Below are 22,245 nucleotides of genomic sequence, written 5' to 3'. Positions count from 1 at the left end.
TCACTTTGCTCTTAATAACACCGCCACGCAAAAGTCCCAATCGCCTCTAGGGCTTCGTGACTCAGTCACAATAGCCTGCCTGCCGCGTATTGCTCAATTGGGACATCGCGCCGCGCTCAACACGAACTGGATTGGTGGGGTAAACACCAATAATCGACAGTCGTTTGTTTCATCCATCGTTTATACAAACCACCTGTTCGCACTTCTCATTCACTTGAGCTGCGGCACACCAACTCTCGCCTTTCACTCGATTCCCCTCACTCAAGTCCCGACACTTTATCATGGCCGACGTCGAAGAGCCCAAGTTCAACTCCTTGGCTGAACGAATTGCTGCCCTCAACCAGCAAAAGAACTTCCAAGCACCAGAAGCAAAGGCAAAGAGGCCCCCTCCTCCACCGCCGCCAACAAATCGTCCTGTTCCACGCAGTCAGACGCTCCCCGTCACCCAGACAAATGGACTTCCCACGCCGCACAAAAGCCCCTCGATCCCTCCTCGACCGAACAAGGCCGCTGCACCGGCAAAGCCCGCCGCACCACCGCTACCGCGACGAACCACCGATTCATCCCAAGTCGAAACGTCAACCTCACCAGCCCCCAGGGATCGCATTGCACCTCCACCCCTGCCAACTCGCTCTTCGACCCAGCAAGTCTCACCAGCTCTACCCCCGCGGAGGCCATCCACACAGCAATTGACGGTCCGCCGTAATTCGAACGCTTCCGAGATCTCTAATCTGTCGTCTCTCTCCCTGAACCAAACCGTATCGTCGGCCACCAGCGTTCACTCGATTGATGGCCCAACACGAAAGCTGCCTCCCACCCTAGATCAGGCAAAGCTACCACCCTTACCTCCGACCAAGAGAGAACGAGAAGCTGCTCAAGCAAAGGAAGCCGCGGCTCAGCAGCCCAAGTTCCCCCTGGTTTCGGTCAAGTCATCTCCCGCAATCCGACAGATTGAGCCTCCTCAGAGACCAGTACTGCCCCCACGATTAACCTCAAGATCAACCACCCAGCAAGTTCACCGACAGACGCTGGAGGAAGAAGAACCGGCAAAGCCACGAAGATTACCACCACCGCCAGCGGCTTATGTTAAGCCACCGCCCCCGACGACAAACCAGGATCAACAAGCCAACGACCGGCCGCCACTACCAGGGAGACGACCAACTCCGAATGATGACGCACCTCCTCCCGTTCCTCTCAGTTCCCGGCCTAGTGCCGCGCAAATCGAGGCGGTCTCGGCCAAAGTAATCGAGCGTGCAAACGACTGTCTGATTTGTCGTGACTTTTCCGGACCGGATGATGTTGCTGCCCAATACCCCATACACGTACTCCCTCGGAATGATCCAGTGGGCTACTTGGCGCAAATGCTCTGCGGGCCCTTCGCGTCACTAACAGACAAGGCGCGGGCAATTTTCACCTGGTTTCACCATAATATCGCCTACGACTGCGCAGCCTTCTTCGGCAATAACATTAGGGGTCGCTCGGGAGCCGAAACGATTCTTATGGGTAAAGCGGTCTGCTCAGGGTATGCGGACACATATAGGGAAATCGCCACTCGCGCGGGTCTTGAGTGTATCACGGTGGTGGGCCACGGGAAAGGGTACGGGTATACTGCGCTGAAGAAGGGGGAGCGTCCGCCGCCGAAGAAGGCTGACGGCCATGCGTGGAATGCGGTACGAATCGACGGCGGGGAGTGGAAATTGCTCGACGCCTGCTGGGGTGCTGGCAACGTTTCAGATGTGACGAAAGAGTACACCAAGTCTTTCAAGCCGCACGAATTCACACGGAGGAACGACATATTCGGCCTGTCACATTACCCAAGCGACGACAGATACTTCTTCCGCCCCGATGGTAGGGTCCCCTCCTGGGAAGAATACTACATTGGTCCAGTCCACGGCGACAAACCCATCGTCTACACGCACGCATACGAAGAAGGTGTTTGGGACCATACGGTCGAACCCAAGGAACTCCAGATTCCCGTCCACAGCGGCCAGGTCGTGCGCTTCCAGTGGTCCAACAAATGCGAGCACTGGACCTCGGAGAAGCACGGCAAGGGAAAGCCCCCGCTGCTGTTCCTCAGCATCAAGGGGCGGGACGGCCGCAAGGACGACATGGTGCCTATCCAGACGGATGGGTTCTGGCACTGGGCCGACGTCAACGCGATCGACCTCGGTGCACCAGGCCAGAGCGTCAGCGTGGCCATGATCACCACGATTGACGGGCAGGATGCCAGAGGCATGACGGCTGACTACTATTTCTCCAAGAAGGGGAGATGTGGCATGGCTTGGACGTTCCTCATGAAGTGGGAGCTCATTTGAGGGCAAGGGGTGACCGACGCATGGGAAATGAAGGGCGGTTTTCTATTGACGACTATGACGGCCGAACATTATATCGTTTATAAATAATGATAATGAGATTTTTTTGGATCACATCCCGTGGCTTTGGTAGCTTGGCTTTCTACGGTTTCCATCTTCAACTCATTGACTTTAGTGCTTCTCTGCAATGTAGGTCGACTCCATTCAGGGGTCAGGGGTCAGGGGGTCAGGCACAGGTATTATGTCTTCGGCAGCACTGTTAAGATTTGAGACGAAGCACGGCCAAAGTGACACGAACCGATGATTTTATCGAATGATTAAAACTTCTACATCTAATGGGTATCTTGCAATCTTATCACGCTCTCCTTTACTAAGCCCAGTCTATCTAACAAACTCTTAACCCTTGCACACACACTCTCTCTCCAACCTCAAAGTTCCAACTTTTGCCACTTGCGCAAGCGGCCTCCGTACCGATAAATCAGCGCCGGCACGGGGATGAGCGCAACGGCGATGAACCCCAGCAGACTGTTGCCCCACCCGAGACCGAGGGCGTCGTACATGGACGGACCCGCCATGGGCAAGAAGGCGGCGACGACGCTGCGGAAGACTGTAAAGGCGGCCATGCCGGAGGCGGCGTAGGCCGGGTAGGCATCGATGACGTAGGCCTGGATGGGCTGCCAGATGCCGAGGATGGCGATGCCGAACGGCATCAGGCCGACGACGGGCGCCGCCCAGTGGGTGTGGAACTGGGCGGTCCAGCCGTACCAGAAAAAGGTGACGGGGAGGAGGGCGGCGAAGTAGATGCAGTCCGGGAGGCGCATCTCGGGTTCGTAGACGCCGTTGTTGGCCTTTGTCATGCGGACGACGGTGCGGTCGGAGAGGAGGGTGAAGCAAGCCATGCCGATGAGGTAGCCTAGGCCGAGGGGGATGTAGACGAGCCCCGTAGTGCCGACGGAGAAGCCGTAGGTGGAGGAGAAGACGAGGGGGATGGTGCTGAAGAGGAGGTAGAGGACGCCGTAGGCGAAGGCGCAGTAGAGGCTGACGCTGAAGAGGATGGGGGAGAGGAAGAGCATCTTTATGGGGCGGACGAGGCCGCGGAGGAGGACCTGGGATGTGGACTTTGGCGCGGCGCCCGGGGCGGTGTCGTCGTAGACGCTACGGAGCTCGGGCCGGTTCAGTTCCTTTCGGAGGCGGGCGACTTTGCGGTCGATGAGGACGCGGGGGTTGGTCTCCTGATTGAAGACGGCGATGACGAGGGCCATGGGCGTGGCGGCGATGAAGGCGATCCATGAACACCAGCGCCAGCCGACGTCCTGGGCGACGAAGGCACCGACGATGGGAGCGATTGTCGGGCCGATGAGGGGCCCAACCATCCAGATGGAGATTGCGGTGCCGCGCTCGGCGATGGGAATCATGTCTGCGATGACGCCGCCGCCGATGGCGAGGCAGCCAGAGCCGCCCATGCCCGTGAGGAAGCGAAACACGATGAGAGAGTTGAGCGTGGGCGCGAGGGCGCAGCCTATGAGCCACGCGCAGAAGAAGAAGTTTGCGGCCGTGAGGACGGGCCGACGGCCGTACATTTCAGAGAGGGGCGCGAGAATCAGGGGGCCGACGGCGTAACCCAGGAGGTAGATGCTCACGGGCAGCGTCCCGAGCGTGAGGTCGGCGTTGCCGTAGTCCTCATTGAGATACTCGATGGCGGGCGCGAGGATGGACGAGGCAAAGGGTGTCATGAAGGTGATGCCGGCCAGGAACCAGATGATGATCCATTTGCGGCGCTGGGGGAAGTTCATGGGCATAGCCGGGTCATCTTGGGAGTCCCAGCCGACGAGGCCATTGTCGAGGTCGGAGACGGGGTGGATCGTGGGAGGGAGCTGCTCCTTTTCCTTTTTGCGGCGTGAGGAGGCTAGGCTTGCTATGCGGGAGAGGCGACTTTTTGCGCTGGTGTGGGAGTGTCCTGTATGTATGCGTTCGACGACGATGTCCTGGTGATGGTAGTTAGCACAGAACGAGTATCTTGAGGTGGTTAAAAGCCTAAAATAGACTGTAACAGAGCTGAATACTCCCAGCCAAGTCACAAGGAAAAATACAAATAAAGTTCCAATGATGAAGGAGCCTTGGCAAGACTCTTAAGCAGGCGCAAAAAGTTTTGTAAAGTTTTGTCCAGGAACATCTGGAGAGAAGGTTGAAAACTCACCTCCTGGTATGGCTCGCTGTCTGGCGTATCCTCAACATCGTCGAAGCTCTTTCTCTCTTCCATTTCGGTCTTTTCACCCTTTTCCAAATCGGTTGATGCGTTGAATTTTTGTCGAGTGTCCCGTTCCGTCAGGGTGCCCTGCTCCGAAGAGGATCCTCGGTGCCCGTGGGCGCCGGCCGGCGTCTCCACGTCCTTCTCGGACGTCATTCTTGGCTAACAAAAGTGGATGATCCCTATGGATGAACACTCAATGAACAGATTGAGCAAAGCAATTGGGAGTGATTTCACTTGAATTTATAAAGCAGGGAGGAAGGGGTTTTGTAGGTGGAAGAGAATGAATGGAAAATTGAGAATGAGGATGGGAAAGAGCAATGGGCCCGGAAGTAGTAGCCGGCGGGAGGAGCAAGCACGTATCCGCGTGCCTGGCGTATCTATCCACCCAGCAATAATATCCAGTCGCGCTGCCGTGACTCTACGGCGTGAGCAGTAAAGAAAACTGCTTTAGTAATTCTAACCCGAGACTCCCCCCCCTCTCCTTTCCTTTTCCCCCCAGTTGCCGCACCTACCCTTGTGTACTATGTGTAGGGAAGGGCGCGAGGGCAAGGCAAGGGCGACGATCGGTTGAGGTGAATGGTGTAACGTTATTCGACCAGTACTGCCCAAAGTCCCCATTTCCATCAGCTTGCGGCCGACCCCCCCTTGCGACTTGCAGGCTAAACCTGCAGGAAGGTGCGTTTTAGCCTCTCTTCCGCCGCCGGGGTTTTCGCTCCCCTCTGAGTCGGGGCTAATAACTCCAGATTTTATCTCCGTACCCGCTTCGAGGCGGGCATAGTTGGGGTCTGGGGATCGGGGGATTGAGGGGCACACATAGTATGGATTCACAAAGAATGAGAAGAAATGCAGTTTGGGTCTAGCTAGGGTGTGGTGGACCTCTAGGACTAAGGTACACACTAAGAACATCCAACCTCGGATCATGTTTCTCAATGACAGGCGGTGACGGTGACGGGAGAGTCTAGGACGCGGGGTTCGTTGGAGACGGAGCCGTGGATTATCCATGGAGATCCGCAGAGGAACAATGGATCGGGGCTGACCACCAGTACGGCAAATCGGCAGTGTTGGGCATTCCGTCATCTCTTTGCCGTGGCATGCTTAATTCCGCTTTTTCTGCTTTAGTTTCCGCAGCTGGTAATCATTGGTTGCGAGCTGGAATGGTGTTTGTAAGCTTCATGTACTTATCTAAGGTACCTGTAGCTTTCACGGCGGAATTGTAAGTTGTACCAAAATGCATATACAGCTGTAGTGTAGGTGCCTGTAAGCAAGAGGACTACGGGGAGATGAAGGATGAAGTTCCAATTACCAATGTAACAAGAGTCGTAGAGTTTGTAATCAATCAACTTTAGAGATTGAGTTTATTTACAACCAACTGACAGACAGCAGACGCAACCACTGGTCAATGCGTCGCCTTTCCAGTTTTCAAGACTGAAAGAGCCAAGTCTCGCACAGACCAGAAGCTGCAACAGCCTGCAAGTGCAATGAGGTGGAAGGTTAGGTTGTAACCGTTCCCCGGCTCCACTTCGGGTGCCGATTCCTTGCCTTCCTTTCCTGACGCTTCCTGAACCTCCACAGCCCACTGCCGCACTGCGTATCTGCCCCGCAGCCTCCCGGAGAGCCCAGTGCCCGCATGGGAAAGTTCAGCGTAGTTTCCACACTCTATCCGTCCGCATACTCCAAAAAAAGAAGACTGGAAAAGGGAAGCCACCATCGATAACGCGGCCCCCCCCCCCTGGAAGTGAGTGGGGACCTCTTTCTCCAAACTGACGAAGCCCTCCTCCACCTTCTGCAACTGTGTCCCGTCGCAAAACCTTTGACATTGCGACCTTCTCTTCTTTCCATTGTAACACCTTCAATCACTCTTTCCCGAAAACAAAACCACCTGCGCACCTGTCTATTCCCTTTGCGCACAGGAGTACAATGCAATCGCACCACAGCCAAGCCTAGGCTCTTACAAGAAGTAAAGGAAACGACCCCGGGAACTGAATAGAGCTGCTGGTACCACAACCACCACGGTGGGCGCGTTCTTGCCCGCAGAAAACCACGATACCACAGCCCACGATGGCTTCCCTCTTCAACCTCCTCTCCGACCCTCAACCGAACCGAGACCCTGAGCCTGGGTGCCCTCTCCTTTGCCGCAGTCGCAGTCCTCCTCAATGCCTTCCAGGGCGAGGGCGAGCCCCTGATAGCGTCACTGGCCCTCTCAGTCCTAGCCTTCGCGCTGGCCTACTCCATGATCCGATGGCTTGGCCCAGTCTTTAAGCAGGCCGGCTTCAAGGGTCGCGACCTCTCAAAGCACCACCGCCCCGAGCTGCCCGAGTGCATGGGTGCCGTCTGCGCTGCCGTCTACCTACTCGTCGTCATTGTCTTCATCCCCTTCCCCTTCTACAAGGACATTGTTGCCGCCACTAGCGGTGGTGGAAACAGGGACGTTGTATTCCAGGTCGAGCATGTCCAACAGGGACGATTCCTTCATCGCTTCCCCCATAGCAAGGTCAGTCTACCGCATGTCTCCTTGAGCGCAACACCACGAGAAATCATTTGCTGACCTATCCTACACCACCAGCTCGCCTCCTACCTTTCCGCAATCATCTCCCTCCAGACGACCGCTCTCCTCGGCATTGGCGACGACCTCTTCGACATCCGATGGCGACACAAGTGGTGGATCCCAGGCCTGGCCTCGATCCCCATTCTCGTAATCTACTTTGTCGACTTTGGCGTCACCTCCATCGTCATTCCGATCCCCCTCCAGCCCTACCTCGGCGAGCTCTTCGACCTCGGCGTCCTCTACTACATCTACATGTCCTGCATCGCAATGTTCTGCCCTCAGTCCATCAACATGCTCGCAGGCATCAACGGCATCGAGGTCTCCCAGTGCATTGTCGTCTCCCTCCTCCTCGTCCTGAACGACTGCCTCTACCTCTTCACGCCCTACCCCCACCCGGCAACCGACTCTCACCTCTTCTCCCTCTACCTCCTCCTCCCGTGGCTCGGCGTCTCCTTCGCCCTCGTTCTGCACAACTGGTACCCCGCCAAGGTCTTCGTCGGCGACACGTACTGCTACTTCTCCGGCATGGTCTTCGCGACCGTCGGCATCCTCGGCCACTTCTCAAAGACGCTCGGCCTCCTCCTCGTCCCCCAGCTCTTCAACTTCCTCTACTCGACGCCCCAAATCTTTGGCCTCATCCCCTGCCCCCGTCACCGCTTGCCCCGATTCAACGCTCGCACCGGCCTCCTAGAAACGAGCAAGACTCCCTGGAGCCCCGAACGCCAACCCCGACCCCTCGTCGCACAAGGACTACACCTGCTCGCCAAGTTGCGCCTTTTGGAAGCGACGGTGGACGAAAAGGGTCGCTTCGTGGAGACGAGCAACTTCACCCTGCTCAACCTGTGGCTCGTCTGGAGAGGCCCCTTGAGAGAGGACCGCCTCGCATGGGAGGTCACCTTCCTCCAGCTCTTCGTCGGCCTGTTTGGCCTCTTTGTTCGCCATCGCCTCGCTCTGCTCATCTTTAAGGAGGATAACTGGGGTATGACGACCAAGAGATACTGATCAACCCTGCTGCGTGTATGCTAGGCCTCGGAGGAAAGAGACCTCTGGACCCCGCGTTCTTCTCATCACTGTTCACCAATCCCGGAATTGCGTTCCTTACGAGGATTTTTTGTTGCTTCATTTTCTTCTGTCTGGATTTCGCATCGCAATGAGACGGCAGGGCTAGGAGAGCCGTTTGTCTGTATTATACATAAAGAAACTTGGTTTGAGGTTTGAAATTGAGATACCCTGTAAGAGTAGTTAGCCGGTATGCATGACCCGAGATCGACACTCTTGAAAGATGGTCGATGAAATCAAGATAGAAGAAAAAGTCACATCACAATCATGGTTTCAGGTGAACAATACTATGTGAGCGAAAACTTAGGCAGCCTGTTTTCCAGCTGCAAAAAAAAAAGCCATCCATTTGTCATGGGAGGGGTGTAGTAGTCCCGCGCCGAGGCAACTTCCATGTCGCTCGGCACAGCTAACAAAGCCTAGAAATACACACCAAAACATGCCGTTCTTGGCAAGAGTAGTTGGAACCTTCCCTTCGTCTTTTTCATCTCGTATCGATCGATACCCGGCTCTTCACTGCGTCTGTCCGTTTCCTCTTACGTTACGCCATAGGAACCCCCATCGAAGAAAAGATTCAGCTTTCCTGCCAGACGACGAAAGAAAAATAGTGTCGAAATGGGCTTGTGTGTTTTTCGTAAGACGTGCATTTTCTTTTTTTGCAGCTCCTCCAAAAAAAACAACAGTAAAACGCAAGTCATCTGAAGACATTCCCGAAAAAGCGCTGACCAGAACCCGAGGAACCCCTTCCCCTTTCCCATTCCCATTGTCCGTCGCTGCCCAAACGCCAAAGTTAATCACCGGACTGTCACCGCCCCGAAACGTTTTTGATAATATTTAGAGGGGAAAGAAAAGCCGCCGTGTCATCTTCGGAACTCATTAACCCCGTTCTATGTTACAGCGTGTTGGCGGCCGCAGCCGCAGGATTCGAGTTGATTGTGTTACCCGTGACGGGTGTAAGAACATCCGCACTCTTCTCGATCACTGGAGAATCGACAATAGCATCGAGCGTTGGCTTCGTCTCCTCGGTGCCAGACGATGAGGTCTTCAAAGTGCCAGCAGGCTTGGCCTTGTTCATCCTGCTCTTGGTATAATCGCTGAGGCTCAACTTCTTCTTGACCGGACTAGGGTGTGCCGCAACACCATTTACTGCAGTCGGGGCAAAAGGGCTGGGTAGACTGCTTGCGGAAAATGGCGACTGTACTGTCGATGGCGTCGTGGCACTGGGAGTCGCCGACGTGGGTCCGTTGAACGCGGGAACCGGTGGCATCGTGACTCGTAACTCCGGTGATCTCATCTTCAACGGGCTACTTGAGCCATTCGCGGGTCCATCTGAAACGCTGTCGGTCTGCGGGGGCGATTTTACCGTGCTTGGCGAACTGTTCGGAGCATCCGACATCACGACGTCGCCAGCAGAGGGAGCAACTGGCGATGTCTCACGGTTTTGGTTGCCAATAGCCTTGGAGGGCGGAGGAGAGTCCGCACTAAGCTTGGTCTCAGCTACTTGGTCAACGTCCATAGGTGTCGGCTCCTGAGCAGACAGCGAGGAGAGTGACTTGCGTCTCTCGACTTCATCACAGCGTAGGCGGTGTCGATTGTTGAGCAACCGTTGCGAAAGGGAAATGATACGTCGTCGTGGCCTGGGTGTTTGAACGGGCTCACTGTACCACTCGCCCTCGACAGGGTCGGTTTGTACACCAGCATCGCAGTAAATGGGGCGAGGTGTGGATGATGTTCGTCCGGACTGGGAACCAACCGACTCGGCTCTGGAGGCAGGTGCCTTGAACGGATTCTGTGCCGTTGGTGACACGCCACTTGAAGGGGAATTCGACTTGCTTCGAGATGTTCCCGCATCGACGTAGTGTGTAGTACCGCTAGACGCGTTGCTGGTTGAGCCCCGTTGTTTCGTCTTGGAAGAACCGGAAGTGGATGCCGTACCATCAGATGTTCGCTTCTTCTTGCGTGGAGGTTGTTGCTGTTCCATCCGTCGGAATGAGTCTTCTACCATTTGCACCTTACGCTTGTCCCTATCAGTCGGTTCTGTGAGGATACCTGGCCGATCCAAGGAACCCTGGCGTACGGGCGTGCGATCTCGACTGGGCGGTTTGCTGCGCTCAGAAACTGACCGACCGTCGTTGTCGGCGTCGTCTTGGTGTCCCTCGCTGGCCGCGCGACTGTTTGTAGCGTGACCGGTGCTGGTGGGGGAGATGGTGTGGGTTTTTGGCTTTCGTGGCTTCTTCTTTGCGGGAGGCCGAGACTGAACCTTCGCTTGGTGTTGTCTGTGGAAGCGAGCAAAGGCACAATTTGCCCCCAAGTCACACGCACAGCCGCCGTACTCGGACAATATCCGATGAATCCAGCCCGATAGTGTTTGGTACTCAGCCTCATCCATTTCAGACTCATTCTGCGTATTGGTGTCGTCGTCGGCAAGGCCAAGAAGATGCACTAACCGTGCCTGAAACTTCTTGGGCAACCTGAAGTCCCACGGTAGTGTGATTTGCTCGTTTGCCGCGATGTGTCTGTCGCTCATAAGCCAGAAGTGATACTCGGATTGGCCTGACAGGTAAGTATCCAGCAGAGCGTTGGGTTTACAACTTCTTCGAACGAACCGAGCCATCGATCCTTCTTTTCGGGTATCAATGTACAAAGGAAGCATCGGGTGGAAGAAAACAAAAGGTAGTGGGGACGAGAGTTCCTCCCAGAGGTTATCAGGATCTGCGCAGTAGTCCTTCTGGAACCCGATCACGCCGTTGAGTTCAATCAAAGGGACGTCTTTCTCAATGGCGGCAGGGGTGGCGAGGTATTGCCATCGTAATGTCGTCTCTGGCGAGACAGGAATCTTCTTGCTCTCGACATGAAGCTGACGCTTGCGAGCGTCAATGTCTTTCGGCAGCTTGGCAAAGACGTCGTTGAATTCCTCGCCCGTTTCTTGCCTCATACGATCCGGTTCCCGAAGCCAAACTGACAAGGTGTTGGAAACGAAGAGGCTTGCAAAGGAATTGATGCGAGTAATGGGAATGTCTGCTTCTTTGCTCATGGACAAAAAGCCGTCCGAGTAATTGTGTATTTGGAAATCGCTCGGAAGGTCTGGGGGAGTTGTTGCTGGGCTTGGGGGATGGCCGTTGGGTTGTGATCGCCCACCATTTCCGTACGAAGGACTTCGCTTTGCGTTCTGAGAACTGATCGAGTGTGACGGTCGATGGGACGACTTCACCTTCTTGGTTGGGTGAGGGTGGTCGCTCGGACTTCCGTGCTTTGCATTCTCTTGGCCCACAGGGTGGCCGTTCAACTGCAAGTCTGTTGGCTTTGGCTTCTTTTTGTGGCTTTTGGATGGCGGGCGTTTGGCCTTCTTATCCGGTATGGACTCAGTCGTGGGACCATTCTTTAGTCGCCGGGTTCGCTCGATGGCTTTTTGTCGATCTAGGGGGCGCGGCTTGCAATCAGCGCACGAGTGGGCAAAGTCTTCCCGAAGGGCCTCCTCGCGGCTGTGAGGATAAAAGCAGTCGATATGCTGCCACGTGTCACACGTCTCGCAGTAGATCGTGTTTCCATCATCGTCAGTGAAGTTGCAAATACACTTGATCGTGTACGGTTCTTCTTCCTCTACCGTCTCGGCCTTGCGTGGCACATTGTGTGTTGAGACTGGTACGCTCGGAGCGAAGAGGGTCTGACTAGGAGTCGCGGTCTGCGTCGACAGCGGCTGGGGCTTTTCGGTCATAATCTAGGTTTGCCTCGTGGTGCGAATTGAAGTCGAGGTATTGGGTGAGATGATTACTGTTGCGGCCTGGGTAGCATGACGACGCCTGTCTAGACGCACAGGAACAAGCCGTCGAATGAACCACAGAAACAGCAGTACGTAGGGTCGTCGTCATCCGTCGGCAGGAAGTGTATGATCGAGTCGAGGGTTCTCGACGAAAGGTAGGACTCGGTGGGATTGTCGAGTCTGGCTCACAAAGGACAGGTCGTCGCAGAGGCGAGAAACGGTCCAACAAATCGCTTTTCCACGCACTGCGGTCGTCCCGAATCTAGAAAAACACAACCAGGCTGACACAAGCGTGTGTTGTGGGCGTCGTGTGGTGGAAAAGTTTTTGAGCTGTGATCGCGAAGAGCGTGTCCACGAACCGATCGAAGCCAGAAGGCGGACCAAGTCGAAGAAAGGGTTGAGCGGTTGCGCCTCGTCGACGGAGAGGGATGGAGCGTTTCGAAAAGCTAGAACGAGTCGAGGGGACGTAATATGAGGAGGAAATCGAGTGTTGAAGACCGGAGGTGAGGGAGAGTAGGGTGGTTTAGGTCGAGAAAATGAGGGTGGAAAAGAGATTGAAAGAGAAGAAGAGAGGGGGGCACGACACGAAGGAGAGAAGGATGGATGGGTCCTCCAAAGGAGCGTAGTAGAGACCAGCGGTGGTGGTGGCAGCAGTACCTTGGTAGAGGTAGAAGTGCTGGTGCTGGTGCTGGTGCGGTGCGGTGCGAGTTGAGCGAGACAGGTCCCAGTGCCAGTGCAGGAGCGTGCAGGCCGGAGCCCAGGCCAAGCCGAAAAGAGAGAGAGGGCGAACGAGAAGGAACAGTGACTGCACTGCTTAGGCTGGGGGACTTGGACTCTGCGGCTTGGGGACTGACTGGCACCTTGTGCTTTGGTGCGCGGATTGCGGACTGGATGATTGGGGGGAAGGAAGGGAAGGGGGCGTCCTCAAAGATGGGATTTTTGGGGGAAGGGCGATGAGGACTCTGGACGGGTTGCTGGGTGCTGGGATGCTTGGGGAGCATCGCACCTGCTCAGCTCGAGAAGCCCTGGCACCTGGCTCATTGCCCGCTTGGCTGGGGAGCACTGGCTACCACCAACCAGCCTGCCAGCCGTCACAGCCTGGTACAGCCGGACATGCGCTGGAGGGAAGGGCGACCGACAACAGGACGGGGAGCCGAGAGAGACGGGAAGACAGATGAGAAAGAGAGTGAGAGAGACGGGAGACGAGGGCAGAAAAGCCAAAGCCCGTGTGTAGGGAAAACAGGGTACAGAGGTACCAGTACTTACTTGAAGCTAAACCCGAAAGGCGGTGGACACGCTGATATGAGTGGCTACCGCTGTCCAATCAGACGTCTAGCGCAGATCCAAGATGCCTCAAGATGCCTCAGGCAGAAGAGGTTTCAGGCCGCAACCAGACACAGAGAAATGGGAAGTGTGTGATGGTTCCCGTCTGATGAAGGACTGGTGAGTGCCTTGTTAGCCCTCCGCACCAGACACGCCTGAAAGGTCGACCGGGCAAAGAAGAAGGCGGAGAGGGAAAGAAAAAAAAGAATCCAGGTCTGAGTGGTAAAAAGAAGCAAATTGTTGGAGAGAAAGTGGAGTGAAGACACTATCCGCAATAAGTGTACAGGAAAACAAAATGAAGGAGGCATTCGACTAGAACAGACTCTCATCATCTTGATGAGAGCAGCTGGCGGCCACGGGATGTCGGTTTGATGTGAACAAAAACAAGAGGCAGACTCGTCTGGTGGGAGTGGAGGGACAAGAGGCGGCATGCAAAGATTTAATGAGTAATAAGAGAGAAAGAAATGGGCAGGCAGCATGGTGTTGGTGTTTGGTGCGAGCTGGGTGACCGACCCTCTCTGGCCCTAGCAGAAACGGCGGGCGGATGTGACGGGAGGAGCGACAGGTGGAACGACCGACGTAAGGGGACGGCAGACTGGTCGAGGACTGGTCGAAGGAGGGGTGACCCGCGCGACGGGAGTGACTCTGCGTGCGCCATACGGATGTATGGTTCATGGATGCCTTGCTTCGCTGGTTTCTGCCTGTGAAAGAGAGGGCATCCGAGTATGGTGTGCGGAGACGACCAAGATATCCGTAGAGTAGGTATACGAGGGCGTGGGCGGAAGTGAACGACTGTGAGCACTGAATCCCTATTGCCGCAAGCCAGGAGGGGAGGACTTGACGCCAGTGCCTGGTATCTGGTCGATGGAGGACTAGGTATGAGATGAGCGTAGGTTTGATTGCTTGTGTGCTCGTACTATGAGCGGGAGAATGTCGGCGTCGTGTTGTTGATCTCCTTGTTGAGTTCCAGTTGAACAAGCGTCGAATTCGATGCCTTCAGACATGGTAGCGTCTTTGGAAAACCAAACCAGCAAAATTCAAGACTGAGAATCGGGGATGACCATGGCTTTCATCCCATCCCGAGGGAGACGTGAGGCCCGTCCAATTATGCGCAATCTGGATTTTCTTAAAATAGGTGGCCTTCGAGTGACTTGCCTCTGGTGCGCTGTTTCGCAAGAAACCTTTGTACCATGGCCCCCCTATTCTGCCTGACTTGCGAGTAAGAGAGTTGCCGCTCTTCTCTGATTTGTGCTAGGAAGTCGGACGGCTTGGGCGGGTGGCAAGACTCACTTTCCGGTTGGGGGCAACCCAAGTCCAATCCGCTAGGGCGCCAGGGGTAGAAGAAGCCAACGAGACTGGAGAGACACTCGGAGGGGCCCTCCACTGTTAAGCCTCCTACACAGTAGAGCCTAGAGGTGAGGTGGTGAGACTGAAAGAGAAGGCTTCTGCTCCAATGGGAGACCATGAGCAGACTTCAAAGGCGCCGTCATCCACCCTGGGCTCCACTGCTTCGAATGCTCTTCGCATCCACGTTCAATATCCACTTTCGTCTCTCCCTCTGGTCCACCGCAGAAGAAGAGAGCTTCTCGTTTCTCGTCGCAGAATTGTGTGTCCACTGTCCAGCGACTCCAGCCGAAGAGGTACGAATACGGCAGTTGAGAGTTCATCGCGTCGAGGGCTACGGAAGCGAAGCGGACGCTACACCAAAATCAGCCAACCATCGTTACATGTACGTACACACCTCAGCGAGGACGGGAGTGACTTACAGAACAAATAGGCCGAGGTACCTTGAGGACTTGAAAGGAGGCAAAAGGAAGAAAAGGTACATCTCCGTATATGCCTGGCTGGGTGACTCTTTTCGGCTGCCGTGGGATCGGATTGTATTGGATTTCCATCGGATAAAGTGGGACCGACCTGTAAAGGGCAGCATTTCTGATGCTCCTTTCAAAAACCCAAAATGGTGAAGTCCTCCCTCTCCCAAGTTGCAAGTCGCCAGCTGCAAGTCTCACGGCGCAGCGTCGCGTCCTGCCGATTCCCACTTGTCTCGAGTCTCAAGTCTCAACTCAACATCCCGCTGCCCTCTCTCATTGGTCAGCAAGTCAATCTGGGAATGGCCGACCGGGTCTTACTGCCAGGGCCTAATATTATCGTGCATGGAGCCGGTCTTTCGCTCCCTGCAACAGGTCGCCCTTCCCCCTGGTCAAGCTGGAGACCTGCAGTTTTGCATGCGACTTTGCGTTGGAATTTTGGAGGTGACAAACAGCTCCGACTCGGATGCGCAAACGTTGGCTCTCGAGTGCTGTCTCTGATCACCGTGATCACCCACCCCCACGGCTGACGGAAGCTTTCGCTGGTCGTGTCGCAGAGGTATCTTCGCCGCAAGGTCAACCGCCCGCAGAGGCGGCCCTTGATGACTGCAGATGGAGCTATTCCACCATCACATTCTCCGCGAAGCCTCATGCATCGCTCGTCAACTCAAGGCGACAACAGCATGCAGCTTGAAGTCATCATCACTGCAGGCTGATGCGAAGTGTCCCCTCTCGGCACTGGAACTTCAACCCACCCTTCCGTTCGACACTTCGGTACAGAGTAGCGTAGACTGACTCTCGCCTCTAGTTGCTCTCCTATTTTCTCCAAAATCCTACGCCGTCGCCCAATGCCCCTTCAACCACCAGCGCCAGATGGCTCGACCCCTCACCAAGACAGACTAGGTTGGCCTCCAAGAGCTCGGTAAATGGCACGCTGCGTTGAACTCTACTGCGAACTGTGATTGTGTACGCAGAAACGGAGGCAAGGGGGGGCGGCCCTTTGGGCTGCTGAGGTGTCATCTATCTGCCTCACCAAGCCATAGTTGCAGAAGTATCGGTACTTTGACCACCTTCAGTCAATGCTCCTCAGGCCCAGCACAAATGCGCGCCTCCAAATGCGACCACGCGCGGCGCCTTTGCGAGCAGTTGTGGTCCTTGTTGCCCTTGGATTGACTGGTTGCCCAGAGCGCCCGGGTGCTCCAAGTACAGTACGACGTAGGGGACATCAGTGCCCGCTGCGGTCTCGAAGGCTCGACATTGAGCCTTTGCCGTTCATAATAATGCTCCTTGGTGATGGGATCGACGGGAGGAAGTGTACTATCCTTTCGCTTTCTCACCCCATCATCCTGCCCCTCGACAGGAAATACTGAGTAGACAAACAAAACAAAGAGTCGCGGTTTTCCATCGTCTGTCCGCACCCAGATGGCGTAAAGGGCCCCGGCATGATTCGCGGCCGGTGTCCTTCTGGCTAGGATCTCCCTGTCCTACGATCGCGTCCTCGAGACTTATCCAAAAGTTTGCGACACTGATAGCCGGGGCTATAGCTGAGTTGTCGAGGTGCCCGGTACTTGTTGACCACGGTCCCCAATCATCGTCCAAGCAGGTTGCCCACACTTTCTAGTTCACTCGAGCACTTGTTTGCGCCAGCTCGTTGCATTCGACGCCGGGCTGATTGGGACAAGCCGAAGGACCCGTGCACCACGTCCTTCCCACCATGAAGGACGCATGAGATGGTGTGGCTCCTGGTGTGGCTACCTTTCCCCTCAGGTCATCATCCATGCCGTAGCACGACTTCTTGAATCGCGGACGAGTTCTGTCCAATCACGAAACCTGCGCAGTCGAGACCTTGAAGATGCTTGGATCGAAGTGCGCACCAAGCAGTTCTGGCTCTGACACTGAGGAGCTTGGAGGAGCCAGCGGCTTGTGATGATGGAGAGACCCTGAACGATTTGGCTGGCACTGGGCTTTCAATGCTGAGGTTGCTGTCTGTCTGCTTCGGTTTTGTCCACGGGACCAAAGTTCCAGGGATCTTCCAACGAAACCTAGGCCGTCGAAACAGCCCAGCTGCTCTGTGTGACAAGGCTCCAGCCGTCGCATAGGAGCAAGCACAGGCGGAGGCGAAAAGAAAAGAAAAGTCAAGCCCATCATTGTGGCTAGAATGCTGACAGCTTCTTCTCGTGTGGCGCTCCGTCTTGTTTGCGCATGGACGGCTTGTTCAATACGCATGTAGTGATATGGCATCCGCGACGCAATTCCATGGTCGCAGCTCGTAATCGAGCGACTCGGCCGTTTCAATCTCCAAAAGACGAAGGCGGGAGGTAATCTGGAGCTGGGGAGTTGATAACGAAAGTGGGATCTTTTGGAGGGGAACGAAGCAGAAGAGTGGGAATTTTACGGTGGCCCGTGCCTCGACGACGACAGGATTCGATGTACCTTTTGGGACATCATTGAAGAGGCTCTTCTGTTATTCGCTTGCAATGGTCTAGCAATAGTATTGTGTCAGAGGTTATTTGTGTCTATTTCATATGAAATATAAGTCAAAGGTCAAATCGCTATACCTCCATGCACACACATTTTGAAAAGGCACCGCTTGTCCTGCACCAAAGACATGTAGTGAAAGGTACCTCTAATGTCGCCATGGTCGCTGGGGAAGGCAAAGGCGCTTGTCCCAACCAAGGTCCACCTAGCTCCATCCAATCAGATCGATCTTTGGTTGTCCCCATGACGTTCTCCCTCCGAACCCAGCCCCGTTCGTTGCTCACCACCTACCAACCAAAGCCACTCGCAGGAACCACTTCTCTATCACCTCCCATCATCCTCACGCTAAACATCGAACCTCGGACGCCGACGACTTCACACCGAGCATCATCAACGACGTCGAGACCGCCGTTGTTCGAACCGCCCATATCCCATCTTCCCAATCACCCCCAAACAACCCTGAACCTCTACCCGCGATGAGGTTCGCCACAGCTGTCATCGCCTTCCTCTCCGCCGGTTTCGCACCGGCCGGTGCCAGTGTCCTGGTTCAGAGAGACCAGTCCGTCATCGTTAATGATGACCTCAAGGTCCCCGGCGACTCGCCTTTGGAGCTCTGCCCCAAGTCCCACGATGAGGACATCGTCACAATCGACAGCGTAGACCTCTCTCCCAACCCTCCTCAGGCGTAAGTTTATTTGCAGCAGCCCCAGTCTATAACGATGCATACCGCAGTATCGTGAAACGGCAGCCAGCTAACATGGTGTTTCAGTGGCAAGGAGCTCGTCATCAAGGCTTCCGGCACCGTCAAGCAGAACATTGAGAAGGGCGCATACGTCCTCCTCCAGGTCAAGTACGGCCTCATTCGCCTTATCAGCACCAAGGCGGACCTGTGTGAGCAGATCGAGAACGTTGACCTCGAGTGCCCCATCGAGAAGGGTGTTCTCACCGTCACTAAGTCCGTCGAGCTTCCTAACGAGATCCCCTCCGTAAGTTTGCCTCGTCTGTGCGAGCCGTCTATCAAATCATTGACCATATTTTCAGGGCAAGTACACTGTCTTTGCTGACGTTTACACCGCCGATGACGTCCCCATCACTTGCTTGACCGCTCAAGTCGTTTTCTCGCGCAACACCAAGAGCTTCTTCAGCTTGGAGCTTTAAATCAATTACAAGCATACGAAGGTTTACGATGATGGGGCATGGGTTACAGTCACACGTAGCGATACATCCAGATTGCTGTTGGGGTTTCACTTCATCTCATAACACTGGTAGCATTAGGAATTTGGCATAACGCAGTTCAATTTCGCCCGTGTGATGGATTCGTTTGAGGGTCCCTTTGAGTGTTCATTCTGCGTAGGAGTATCGGCATAATAATGCGTACGTACATAGGGTAGCGGTGCTAGGCATGTAGCTCGCAATTTATTCATGATAGGCCGGTATGGTCCATCCAAACTCCGAATACGCTACCGGCGTACCGTGCTTTTGCCTCTCGGCCCTTGCTTGCCCCATAATCTGTAGAATAACATGCTTATTCGCCAAACAACCGGCGCACTCTGCGCAAAACACTGTCCTTCTCGGGGTCGTACGGGTGGTCCTTGCTCGGAATTTCGAGAACGGTCGGGAAAGCAGCAGTGTAGGTATCGACTCGATGTCTTATGCGATCGGCAATCTGTTCTTTCAATCAGCATATGTCCTATTCGCACAAGGCTTCCTCCCCGCGATCGCTACTGACGTGTTGGTTGATGAGGATGATGCCAATGTCCTTCCTCGAAGTGAAGGCTTCAAAGGTAGACTCGATCGTAGCGGTGTCCGTCTTGCTATCCACCACCAGGAAGTTCTTTTCTTGGTCGGCGCCCGTGCTGACGTGCTGTAAACTTGTTAGTTATCTCGAGCCGCAATCAATATCGTCGTGGAGTCGAAAGAGCGCACCCCAATGCCAGCGAGGAGGAGGCCGGTGACCGAGTCCTAGTTTTTAAGTGTTAGCCATTTGTAATCGCTCGCGGTGTCGGATACACAGAGTGTCCTACCTCGTCGCCGATAACGGCGAGGAACTGGCGGTCCTTCATATCTGCTTGCGAAGCCATCTTGGATGACTTGTGCGGTTGTTGGAGAGCTTGCGATGGCCCAGGAGGTCGGCGGACGGATTGACGTACTTGCCTTGATTACCTGTACCCGGCGGCGGGTTGGCAGCGCTCCACTCCAGCATCTCACTGTGGCTGAAATGTTGTTAGCGCTGTCCTGCCAGGTACAGCCTGCTGGAGCCCAAACTGCTAACAGGCTCGGATAAGGTGTGGGTGCTGCGACAGAAGCCAGTGGAGACCCCACTTGCACATTCCGGTACGTATCTCCCAGGTGTGCTCTCAGTTTACAGTCCATGCACAGAAGGAAGGTACCCCTGTCGAAAGCTCCTCCTGCCTAGCAGCGGGACAATGGCCCAAAAATCAATAGACCCAGACTTCTTTGTAAACAATTTCACCTAGCGACGAAATCAACGACGACAACGACGACAAACGACACCGACGCACCACTCGATTCTATCGACCACGAAGCGATCGCCTCCAAGGCTTTCAGGACTCCATTCGCCCAGAAGTCGCCAGTTGATGGAAAGAAGCGCAACCCGACGAGATGCCGCGTCTAGTGCGAAAGAAGCCGCTCTCTGAGCGCCTGAAGGCCATGCTGAACCCCATGGACTTCTTGCTATGGCTGTCGGAAGAATTGGAGACGAGAGATTGGGATTCCAAGGCACTGGGAACACAGCTTGGACTCGGCTGCAACTTCATGTTTCTCCTCGCTAGAGCTAACTGCGTGGCATCGGAGGTCGAGGATGATGTGTTCAGCGATGGGAGCTCCGGGGGCATCGTCACCTACATTGTCAGTAACATTGAGAATGTATGGGTTTCGCATCATGCTTGCTAACAAGTCCTCAGGTGCGGCCCCTTGTTTGGATTCTTGGCCTCCTATCTGTCGCCAACGCCTTCTATACCATGTCGAGGACGAGGCAGTACCGGTTATTTCAAGTCAACGTCGAAGACAAGCCGCATACCCCGTCAGCCCAACGAGTCAAAGCCAGGTCTGACCCGGCCGTCTCTTCGCCCCTGAGACTCTTGAACAACCTCCTGTCTTCCGAGACTGCCGAGTCGCGAGCCCATCCCGACCGATCACATGACGTTTGGGAGCTTAGCGTCTGGGACCCTCTTCCGGTCTCTCTGCAGCTCTTCTGCCTCTTCAGCCCCGGCCACGTCCTCGTCTACATGATGTTTCTCCCTCTGGTGCCCTTGGATCCCCGACCAAGCGTCACTGTCTTCAACTGCATTGTGCTGCAACTCATTCTTTCCGTCCAGCTGATTTTCGTCCAAACTCGGTACGCTCAGCAGATCAAGGATACCGCCATCATTCACAAGGAGGTCCTCCACGAGTACGACACCAAGTTCGTGCGGCCACGTCTTCACCCGGTTGTTCGCGATGTCGGGACACAGTGTTCGCCTGAAGAGGCTGAGGATGAAGAGTCCTTTGTCGAACTGGGAACGCCTACAACAGTCATCAAGAAGGAGTTCGTGGTCACACCCAATCCTCACGTCAAGCAGGAGGAGCCAGTCCACACTCCTCCCATTAGCAGCTTCGCGTCCCGCCTCTTTACTCCGACGTCTAACAGGCGATCCGAGTCCTTCACCCCTGTGCCTAGCACTCGCTCGGTCCGTCAAAGTCTCCCGCCAGCACCCATGTACCAGTCAACGTCGACGTCCACGAACACCGGAGCAACAAGTTTCGGCGGAAACCTGGGTGTTTTCAACCACGCAAACTCGCCACTCAAGAAGACTTCGAGTCTCAATGAGATGAACCAAGGCTTCATGTCGCCCCGGAACTCGAGAGAAATGGCTGCTCGGGAACAGCGTCGAGGAAGCCCGCTGAAGCAGTCAGAGACTAGAAGATCGACTGGCTCAGATGCTCTCGACCACACGAGTGCTCCCGATTACAATCCCTTTGCCAGCGCGAAGAGGAACAGGAGCAATCAACAAGGGGAACGGTATCCTTCTAGATGGTCGGGTTTCCACTGAGAGGGGCTGACACATGTGGCATGAGAAATGGGTGAAATTGCTCGGGGAGACTTTTTGCTTGATGGCTTCAAACTTATTTACAGCAGCATATGGCGGCGTTGGGCTGGTTCGGGCGGATGGTTTATTCCTGGGCCGGCGTTCTTCTTTGTTAATCAACTATTCGAGTCTCAGGCTCAATTCGTATTCTTCTCAATCAACTTTATCTTTGTGAATGCGCATTATTCCCGGCACAGTTCTCGCGAAGCAACTTGCAACTTGGCGAATTGGTGGCCTTGTACATTGCCACCTCTGAGAGTTTCTTCAGGATACAGCAGTGGTTGTATCTGCCTCGTGATGGTGAGTGAGCTCGTTCTGTTATTACTGACGTTGGCTACCTAGCCAAGGTCACTCAGCTAAATACTTCGTCCTGAACACTTGTGTCAGTGTTGCTAGATTCAGCCTCGACGAGGACTGACGACGGATTTAGAAATCACTCTACTTCCACGACGGCGCCTATGACTTCCCATTGCCAAAGGGGGAAGCTCTCCTGATTTCTGACCTCTGCGGCAGCGAGAGATACAGATGCGCACCCGCATTTCGTTCCAATTGGCGCGTGCTATCCAGTGAATATATCCGCTCCGGTGTATAAGACGGCCTTTCCAGCTTCAATCTGCTCGCATG

General features: G+C 54.9%; 7 protein-coding genes across 7 annotated transcripts; 4 read left to right on the top strand and 3 right to left on the bottom strand.

Annotated features, from left to right (window-relative positions):
- Positions 1-281: 281 nt before the first annotated feature.
- Positions 282-2,315, top strand: N0V96_006958 (uncharacterized protein; the record flags this gene model as incomplete). Its single annotated transcript, XM_053192425.2, has 1 exon — positions 282-2,315. One exon carries the CDS (start codon positions 282-284, stop codon positions 2,313-2,315), a length of 2,034 nt encoding a protein of 677 aa, XP_053050189.2.
- Positions 2,316-2,740: 425 nt separating this feature from the next.
- On the bottom strand, positions 2,741-4,716 carry N0V96_006957 (uncharacterized protein; the record flags this gene model as incomplete). The annotated part of the gene is made up of 2 exons (XM_053192424.1): positions 2,741-4,297; positions 4,510-4,716. The coding sequence occupies 2 exons, from the start codon at positions 4,714-4,716 to the stop codon at positions 2,741-2,743; spliced, it is 1,764 nt and encodes a 587-aa protein (XP_053050188.1).
- Positions 4,717-6,190: 1,474 nt separating this feature from the next.
- ALG7 (tunicamycin resistance protein) lies at positions 6,191-8,110 on the top strand (the record flags this gene model as incomplete). Its single annotated transcript, XM_053192423.2, has 3 exons — positions 6,191-6,205; positions 6,551-7,054; positions 7,127-8,110. 3 exons carry the CDS (start codon positions 6,191-6,193, stop codon positions 8,108-8,110), a joined length of 1,503 nt encoding a protein of 500 aa, XP_053050187.2.
- Positions 8,111-9,056: 946 nt separating this feature from the next.
- Positions 9,057-11,879, bottom strand: SET3 (SET domain-containing protein 3; the record flags this gene model as incomplete). The annotated part of the gene is made up of 1 exon (XM_053192422.2): positions 9,057-11,879. The coding sequence occupies one exon, from the start codon at positions 11,877-11,879 to the stop codon at positions 9,057-9,059; it is 2,823 nt and encodes a 940-aa protein (XP_053050186.2).
- A 6,130-nt stretch (positions 11,880-18,009) lies between these two features.
- Positions 18,010-18,691, top strand: NPC2 (Phosphatidylglycerol/phosphatidylinositol transfer protein; the record flags this gene model as incomplete). The annotated part of the gene is made up of 3 exons (XM_053192421.1): positions 18,010-18,218; positions 18,303-18,519; positions 18,575-18,691. The coding sequence occupies 3 exons, from the start codon at positions 18,010-18,012 to the stop codon at positions 18,689-18,691; spliced, it is 543 nt and encodes a 180-aa protein (XP_053050185.1).
- Positions 18,692-19,058: 367 nt separating this feature from the next.
- On the bottom strand, positions 19,059-19,614 carry VMA7 (H(+)-transporting V1 sector ATPase subunit F; the record flags this gene model as incomplete). Its single annotated transcript, XM_053192420.1, has 4 exons — positions 19,059-19,199; positions 19,263-19,397; positions 19,460-19,495; positions 19,558-19,614. 4 exons carry the CDS (start codon positions 19,612-19,614, stop codon positions 19,059-19,061), a joined length of 369 nt encoding a protein of 122 aa, XP_053050184.1.
- Positions 19,615-20,155: 541 nt separating this feature from the next.
- On the top strand, positions 20,156-21,585 carry N0V96_006952 (uncharacterized protein; the record flags this gene model as incomplete). The annotated part of the gene is made up of 2 exons (XM_065757872.1): positions 20,156-20,401; positions 20,458-21,585. The coding sequence occupies 2 exons, from the start codon at positions 20,156-20,158 to the stop codon at positions 21,583-21,585; spliced, it is 1,374 nt and encodes a 457-aa protein (XP_065613395.1).
- Between the last annotated feature and the right edge of the window lie 660 nt (positions 21,586-22,245).

This window comes from Colletotrichum fioriniae, assembly GCF_027942845.1.
Source record: "Colletotrichum fioriniae strain IMI 355084 chromosome Unknown scaffold_8, whole genome shotgun sequence".
Classification (NCBI taxonomy): domain Eukaryota; kingdom Fungi; phylum Ascomycota; class Sordariomycetes; order Glomerellales; family Glomerellaceae; genus Colletotrichum; species Colletotrichum fioriniae.
This window is presented reverse-complemented; position numbering and strand designations above follow the sequence as displayed.